The sequence below is a fragment of the Lagopus leucura genome, unplaced genomic scaffold, assembly GCF_019238085.1.
Source record: "Lagopus leucura isolate 7727_CA_CO unplaced genomic scaffold, USGS_WTPT01 Super-Scaffold_100021, whole genome shotgun sequence".
In the NCBI taxonomy this organism is placed as follows: Eukaryota; Metazoa; Chordata; class Aves; order Galliformes; family Phasianidae; genus Lagopus; species Lagopus leucura.
Genome location: NW_024962274.1, coordinates 5279416 through 5288203, shown reverse-complemented (window position 1 = coordinate 5288203; position 8788 = coordinate 5279416). Strand labels below are relative to the sequence as shown.

Here is an 8788-nt window from a genome sequence, read left to right as displayed (position 1 = left end):
TTACATCAAAAAAGTTAAATGGCATTTGGATATATTTTATTTTGTCAAGGAATTTACAATAGAAGGAGGGTGTTGAGAAGAGCAGGCAGGCAGGAACTTTCTCTGCATACAGTTTTGGAGAGGAGGAGCAGGCTGCCAGACTCTTGCTGCAATGAAAAAAGTTGCATGACAGATGGTCTTGTAATCATAAATAAAAATAGATCATTGTAGTTCCACACAGTTCTAAGCATGATTTCCACACTGCTTCTCCCCAGGCTGCTGCTGGGAAACACAGGGAGAACAATCAATGTATGAAGCCCCTTAATTTGGATAAGAACTGATACTGGAAAACAAGTCCTAAAACTGCAATTTGAAAATTACAGAACTGCATCTGGTTTGTAAACAAATGTTATTTCTACAGTGAAATGCTGTTTGGTTCAGTCAGTAAGTCAAAATCTTAGTCTGTAGAATGTGTTTACAGCCCTGCTGAGCTGTTTGACATCAGCTGCCAGCACAGCTTTTTTGTACAGTTGAGCCTCCCTGCAATTCTTTTGTCTTCTGCCTAGCTAGCCATTAAATCTTCACAACGCATGCTGCTGTGTTAGCAAGCTGCACCATGGCAGTACCTCTTGGCATTTCATGTGAGAGTCAGTAATTGAAGGAGAATGGCAATCCCTGTTGCCCTAATTAAATAACCAGTGAGTGCTTCTAATAGGGACTGTATTTCATTGCAGTTTCCTCTACGTGGTCACAGATTATCAAAAGAACTCTATCATATTTACACACAAGGAAAACAAGCACTTAAATGGATCCATGATTCTGTTCCCTTTCGTTTTTTTAGTTTCTTGTTTTACCCAATTTGATCAAACTGTTCAATTTCTCAGTATTAATCTTTACCTATAATCTGTTTTTATTCCTTTTTTTGGTTATTCAGCCTTTCATTTTCAGAATAACATCTGACTCTATACAACAGAAAATGTGACAAATTTCTCTAGACATACATTCTGCTATTTGCACTAGTGGTGTCAGACTGAGTATTGTTGTGTTGTCTTTTCTTTCACAGTGGAGACAAAAATTGAAACCATTTGCATGTGTATTTTACTGCCACTGAATTAATTACTTCTGTTCTCTTCTATGATTACAGAATTTAATAGTGACATTACTTAGTATAGCATGGTCATAAGTAGAGAAAAGCATGGTACTGTTGAACAGTTGAAAAGTAAATGCAGGTTCTAGTCAGATCAGTGATTCACTGGCTGCGATGGAAGAAAATTCAGTCCCTTAATCATCAAGAAGGTACAGTGTCAGTCATACTATGCAAGACCCAGAACATCAAAAACACGTAAGTAATAAAAAAATGACTTCAATGTCTGCCCTACTTTACACATAATGAACAACTAGTTGGTTTATGATTTAATCTTAAAATATTTTATTAAGCACAGATAATAATGCAAGAATCTATGTAATAAAACAACTTAAGAGAAAAAAGCAGTGTTAAATGAGTTACTATAAATATTGCACTTAAAATTCTTATTTTACATATATACGCCTTAAAAAATGGACAATTATAAATTAACCAAATTACAAATTTGGTGTGTTTCAGATCAGAAGGTTGTGCTGCAGATCTTCAACTTTAAGATTTAGGATTTGTAATTTTGTGTCAGGATTGTGCTTTGGTGGCTGGGATGGGAGAAGTGTGGAAAGGGTGACCACAGTCTTAGTGTTTGTGGTTGTGTTTTCATGACTTAAACTAAGTGAAAATTATTTTCCAAGAGAAATGATAGAATGCAGATGCAGAGTTTAGTTATAACATGTTTTGTTTTTCAAGGCATTCAGGATCTTTTGGTTCTTAGTCTTAAAACTCATGACAAAGCTGTTCGGAAAGATCTTGCCTCTGCCGTCTTCTTCTACCTGGCCCATGATGATGTAGTTCAAACCTACAAAAGAGAGTTTGATATTATAGAACAGACCTTTAAGACATGGTTGGGTAAGCAGAGTTATCTGTGGTTTATATTCTGTTGCCAATGTCTTTACTGTGCTTTCTTTCCTACCCAAGGCATATATATACTTCCTTATCCATTTTGTACTTACGCAACAAATTACAATTACATAAAAATCAAACAGGTCCATGGCTAAATACATACCTATTGTATGGCTAAATGCATTGCAGATGTTTTTCAGGTTCATTTGACAGTCTGTATTTAATATTAATATTATTTAATATTAACATTAATTTATTTAATAAACATTAGAAATGCAGAATAAACACTGGATCAATTAATTACTAACATCTGGATATGTTAATTATTAATGATTAATTTTTGGATATTTTCTCATACACTCAGCTTGTAGTATAATGCTCTTTAGTCTTTTCATGCCTTTTTCCTTCTTCAAGGGCATAAATACAGTCTGGGAATATAGAGTGGCAGTCAGGTAAGCAAGGTGGGCTTGGCGTGTGATAAGCCCTGACTTTGAGGCAATCAGATGGATTTGAGTGTTTGCATGGCTGAGAAGAGTTAGAGATCTGCAAGGCCTCAGACAGGAAAGAGTCATGTTGTAGGGGGTTAAACAGAAATGTAGAAAGTTTAGATATTATGTAATGGCTATTAAATAATTCAGAGGTAGAATATTTAGGTAGAGAAACTGAAGTGTGTGGTTTGGACCCAATCTGCCTAAAAGGAGACAATTTGTTCTAAGGATACTCTTCTTTCTCCCAGACAGATGTCTGATTTCTGAAGAAACAAAGGTAAAAGCAAAAGCAAGTTTCTGACAAGGATGCTCACTTTGATACTGCCCACTTAGAACTAATATACTTAAGTATCAGCAGCAACAGGGTCTTTTTGGATGCTTATTAAATTATTTTGACTGTTTCCTGCTATGGCTCTATGTTCTCCTGTTCTACCTGTTTACTCAGGAAGCAGACCTGACTACTATTTCATTTCTTGCTTAGTTACTTTAATGAGAGAGTATATTTCTTACAATATGATATAAGTAGCCTTTGTTATAGTTAACTGGAAATCTCTGTTCCACTCCATATAACAGTTTGATAGCTGTAGAAATACTAGCTGTTTGCAGATGTAGAATAGGTAAAGGGATACAGGAAGAGAAGCAGCAGAAGTAGTTACATTTTCATGTGCTGTCACATACTGTTCTTTCAAGTTTAGCATGATTTTGTTTTTCCACTCTGAATAACTGCATGCAATCCAAAATTTATATATGTAAAAACAAAACAGAACCGAGTTTCATCTGGGCGAGCAAAATCAGATTTTACTTTATATCACATGAGCTTTTAAAACATCTTTTCAAAGTCCCTTGATCTAAGAAAGCCTAATACTTTATTGCATTCTTAAATTTTATTTATATAAGCCTGTATGTTTTTTGTATTTTAAATTGATTCCATGTAATACAAGTAGCTGATTATCGAATCAGTTACTGTAATTTTACTGATATTTGTGGTTGTATTTCAAACTGTAGTTCTCAAAACTGTTGTCTTTTACAAAAACACAAAGCAGTTATTTGGCTGTACTTACCTCTTCTGATGAGAGGACATTGCTTACATACTACAATAATCTTAGCACTCATATTCTTTCCTGCTTGTTGTATCGCTAAGTTTCCCTCCTTGTATACATTAATGATTGATATTGTTGCATGCAAGCTTCCAGCGCGTGTTGTTGTTGAGATTACAGTTCCAGTTATTACTAGAAGAAATCACATTTGATGCATTTTAATTATTTTTTACAATTTGATGGACCACAGAAACAAGATATTTGCTCTTAAAAATGATGCAAACAATACTGGAAAGGTGGGTGTCATCAGCAATTTGGCAAAAGGTGAGAAGGAAAGTGATTTTTATTACTCCAGTGCCAAGGGAGAAAAAACAAGTTTCGTATAGTGGCAGTGACTGTCAGCCACAACAGCTGAGGTGTGGTCAGTAAGATTTTTCTTCCTGCTTGTTCTGACATGGGGAAGCCTGTACTGGTTGTGTATTAAACAAGGCTGGTGGTCAAGAGTGGTGACGACTTGGTGCTGCAGTGTCTGCATTCTGCATCAGGGTGCAGTCACAACCCTAAACTGTTTTTCTAGCAAAATGATGCAAAGCTGCCCCTGCTTTCCTGAAACAGCAGACTACCTCCAATCTCATGGGTTTAGTTATAAAATTAGAGAGAATTAGATTATTAAGTTGTGAGAGAATTGTATGGGAACTGTTGATAATGGCCTGAACCTCTGATTGACCACCTGAGGCAAGCAATGAGTCAGCAGTGGGAGCACAGCTGAAGGCAATTCACCTGTGATACCTGAAGGGGTGGAGCCTGACTGTGCCTCTCTGAGATCCCATTTAAGTGCTGACTGCCACTAAGGAAGGATCTCTTTCTGGAGGGAGATCCAGTTTATTGTGAGCCTACAGCACCGGTGAGCATTTTTCATTTATCTTTCTGCTACGGTAATCCTACTTAGCCTCACCTCTGTACACATATTGTTTCTCCACCTGTTGATTGTACAGGGGATTAAGCTGTTCCATCTAAAATGGTATAAGGTAATAAAGGTTATAAAGGGTCAGAGAAGCTCCCAGTATTAATTTGGGAAATGCCTCTGACACATAAGAAATTATAAGTGACAATGCCATTCAAATATAGAGAGGGTTGTTTGCTGTATCAGTGATTTGAGCATGGAAAGCAGTGCTTTTAAGCTTCCACGCTTTCTGAAGTCTTAAAAATGTTTTGGGAATCTGTAGGCTGAATTGTGAAATAGCCAGCAGCTATGGCATAAAATGTGGCATAAAATTCCCTGATGACAGACAAATGAGATGACTACAGTAATTGAATCAGTATTTCCTATTGGAAGCTGACCTATATTTAGTGATGTGATTTTTAGAGCAGATATATCTGTTCAGTCATAATGCAGTGCCTCTTTTGGGATTATTTCCAGTGTTTTGATGATAGGCATACTAATGTCAAATACACGTGTAAGAGGATGTAAAAATATCACCAATATATTAAGGATCATTCGTAACTACATCTGGTAAAACTCCCAGCAGTGTATACATTTCCAAGCAACAATTAATTAAAAAGAAACAAACTTTCTTACCAAAGTTGCTTGAACAATAATTGCTTTCTAGAGTCCCACTCCTCTTACATTTTTGCTGGCACAGGGCAACTGTAGGTTTTGAAACTTTGAAGAACAAAGAAGAAATTAAAAGATATTTTCAAACAAATGCAAGTAGCATGCTTAAAAACATATACATGCTAAGTAGATCTGGTAATATCACAATAATGATGTGTCCCCTTTTTCTGACATCACCTCCGCTTCTTTCCATGCATTTCAGCTACGTTGTACATTAATGGCATTATACAGTGGGATTTCTCACAGAACATTTGCATTTGATTGTAGTGTGGTCTTAAATGTGCAAGTTGTTAGTGTTGTTGCCTATTGCTCTGGAGCCATAGTAGTCCATTAAAGTCTTATGGTATTACGGTAATTCTTACTTCAGAGAGAGCAGGTAGACTTATATCTGAAATTACTGTACTGTGATGAAAGAGAGCAGAGTTCAAATTCCTACCTTTTTTCTACATTTTTTACACTGCTTCGTGATATGTTCTGTATAATTTTGAAAGATGGCATTTTGAAACACAATAGAATGTGTGAAGAATTTAATATTGGAGGCAACAGCTGCTTCACACTGACTTACATTTCCTTTCTGAAGCTGAGTGCTTTGTTTAAAGACAAGTAAATACATTCCTCCCTCTCTCCTGCTTACCACTGGAGTGGACATTAACAGTCTCTGCACTTCATTCAGATTGTTCAAATTATTGGTAAGTTTGAGATGAGAGATGGAGAGATTAGAACAATAATAAACCCAGACAACTTATATAAATGCATTTATTTAAAATAAACAAAAATGCCCTAAAATAGTTGTGAAGAATATCTTTGCTTTATTTTTCTCTAGAAGGAAGTATTTTGCAGAAGTCTTACTCAGCCTATTCTTTCTGAAAAACCTTCTGGCCAATTTTCCAACCAGTTCTTATTTATATTTCTACTTATCTGCTAATGGTATAAATTGGTTCAAAAATAAGATTTCTAAAATTCAAATGAATGATGCTGAAATTTTGCCTTCAGTGCAGGTCCACAATGGTTAGATCTTCATATTTGCTATTCTGCCTTTTGAATCTCAGGCTTAATACTTGAACCACGCTTAGTGATGTGGGATTTTTGTTGTAGTTTTTGTTTTGTTTCATCTTAATGGGGTCTTCATTTGGTATTCGATAGGCCTCTGTAGAAAGGCTGCAGCATGAGACAGGTGACAGCCTGGATTAACTGAGACCAAGTGTTGGAAGGAACAACTTTATGAAGTGCTTTATAACGAAAAAGAGCTGAATTATTTATTACCAAACTGTCAGTTCCATCAGGATGATTTGCAGTTCACTGTGATTTCATTTTTATACTGCTTTTTAAAATCTATTTTAAATATATTTCAGTATTTAAGCACCGCAGTTTCTTTGTTTTCTTATGGAAAGCCATTACTGTCCTGATTTCTGACGTGTTTTAAATACAAATTAGGTTGTGATGCCAAACATCATGAATAATTTGGTTTTGTGCTATAACTGTATCTTAAACCTCTCATTCAGGTTATGGAAACTTTAAGACTTTATCCCTTCAGAACCTCAGTAATGAGGTAGTTTTGGCAAGGCCTTCAGAGAAATCCTCCTTTGATCTTTCATATGTGCTGTTTCATCTTAAATATAAAAGATTATTTTTAGTCTGACATATTTTGTTATAAATTTCTGCCCCTGAACGTTTTTGAATAAACACCATTTTGAGAGAAGAGGGTCTGTTGGTAGGACGCTCAGAAAACGTGAAGAGGGCTCAGATGGTTTAAATAGCAATGTTGCTTTATCTTAATAAGTAAATGAAGAGAAATATTTACAAATTGGCTTGTCTGGAAGAACTTTTTTTTTTAAAATAAAATTATTTATGGAAATATGTGGACCTTCCTATAAAAAAAAAAAAAAAGTAATTGCTCATTGTTCTGAGGAATTTGGTAAAAGGTGTTTGCTCATCAGCTGTCAAAATGCTGAGAAGAGATGATAATATTCTCTTATCTGAAGTAACTGTTACAGTGAACCGGAGAGATTTCCTGTTAATAATATTGAGTAGATTCTACATGCTCTCTTGAGTATATTAATTTTTAATTAATTCCTTCAACATTTTAAGCACTAACAAACCACAAAACCGATTTTAATATGCTTCATGTTACATTTTTCTAACCCTCTCTTTCTGGAATAAATCAGTTTTACAATCAAATAAAGCCAAAAAAACCTACCTGATGTAGCAGGGATTGTTGTGGTAGTAGGTGGAACTGTAGTTGTGGGTAACTTTTTTGGTCTAAATTTATAATGGCCAATAAAACCATCAGCTGTTAAACTTAAATCAGATAAAAACTGAATGAACAACTCATTTCTCTCAGATACAATAGGCCTGGGGTGGAAAAACAAAATAACTTTTATTAGATTTAATGTCAAAACCAAAAAAAAACCATGAATAGCATTCTTACACAAAAGAAAAGAGATTGTGCTTTGAGTTTATTTCTGATGTGAATGCAATATCTGCCCCTACTGCTAGAGTACACGCTCCTTTTGCTAGCATGTCTGACCCTGATGCTGTGATTGTGAAACTCATTCTGTTGAATCATGAAAACCTCTGATTCCTGAGGGTTATGTCAGTATAAATATCTTCAAATTCTTCTGTGTGACTTCATTGCGGACTTCACTTCTGGAATTTCATTTCGTGGGGACAGGTTAATACAGTGAGAAAATATGTTAAAGGAATCCTCAGCATGTAGCAGAGTTGAGTAAATGTTTTTGGGTTGCAGTTCGTTTTTGTTTAATGGAAAGTGTATTATGTATTTGGAAGGTCTGACGGAAATGAATTTGATGTGGAACTCTGGAATTCTTCAGTAAAACCACTAAAAATATTTTGGGTTGCTACTTCTGTGTGGCTGTATTTTGCCAGAGATTGGATTTTTATTATATTATATTGGAGGCCTTACAGAGCTAGTGGTGTTATTTTGTTAGGATTTGAAATGTCATTAACAAGTGCTTGTCAGCGTATTAGTTTTTAGTTCATAAACTGTAGTACCTGCTGTGATGCTAACTAACTCTGGATGTAGGCTTTGTTGAAGACTTCCACTAGAGAAAATTGTATGGCATGCAACTCTAGCAAAGGAGCACAACGCTCATTCTTCTAAGCGTGATTGATTAATATCTGTTAATGCCAGTGTTTTCAAGCAAGACCACGTTTTGTTTGGAAAAAAGAAAATAGAATATACAGGCAGATAGAACTTGAGAGAAGAAAGTGGAAAATGGTTGTAAGATGTATTTTCACTCAAATGACCGTCTTGCTTCCTTCCAGAATTTGTGTTAGTGTTCATGAGCTTCGGGCAGAAGTTCTTCAAAACTTTCCATAACACTTTCTAACTTTATAAAAATTTATGATTAACTCCTTTTTTTTTTTTCCATTTCCTTTTCAGCAAGTATTACAGAAGTCAGATTCAGCCCCTAGCAAGCTGACACAAAAGTGCATAATTATCTGAAATTCTGTAGATTTACTATTACTGTGGTAAATGAACAGACTGTAATTTTCTTACCACAGCACTGATAAAGGCTTTGGTATTAGGAGGGCACTTATCAGCTGTAGGGAAACTTTGGTCCGCTTGCTGAATACTGGATATAAAAAGCCAAACAATCTGAAAAATTTGACCCGTGTATTTTTTTAAGTATCTTTTTTAATCTCAAGTGCTGGTTTTGTTGCTGTT

At 35.4% G+C, this 8788-nt stretch overlaps 1 protein-coding gene across 2 annotated transcripts in view; it reads right to left on the bottom strand.

The window, feature by feature from the left end:
* Positions 1-19: 19 nt before the first annotated feature.
* PCOLCE2 (procollagen C-endopeptidase enhancer 2) overlaps positions 20-8788 on the bottom strand; it is a 49241-nt gene continuing 40472 nt past the window's right edge. For both annotated transcript variants that reach the window (XM_042878076.1, XM_042878075.1), the window contains exons 6-9: positions 7298-7452; positions 5065-5148; positions 3510-3677; positions 20-1916 (exon numbers count right to left, since the gene is read on the bottom strand). In XM_042878076.1, the coding sequence (XP_042734010.1) occupies positions 1780-1916; positions 3510-3677; positions 5065-5148; positions 7298-7452 (544 nt within the window). In that variant the 3' untranslated portion in view covers positions 20-1779. The remainder of the gene's footprint in view (positions 1917-3509; positions 3678-5064; positions 5149-7297; positions 7453-8788) is intronic.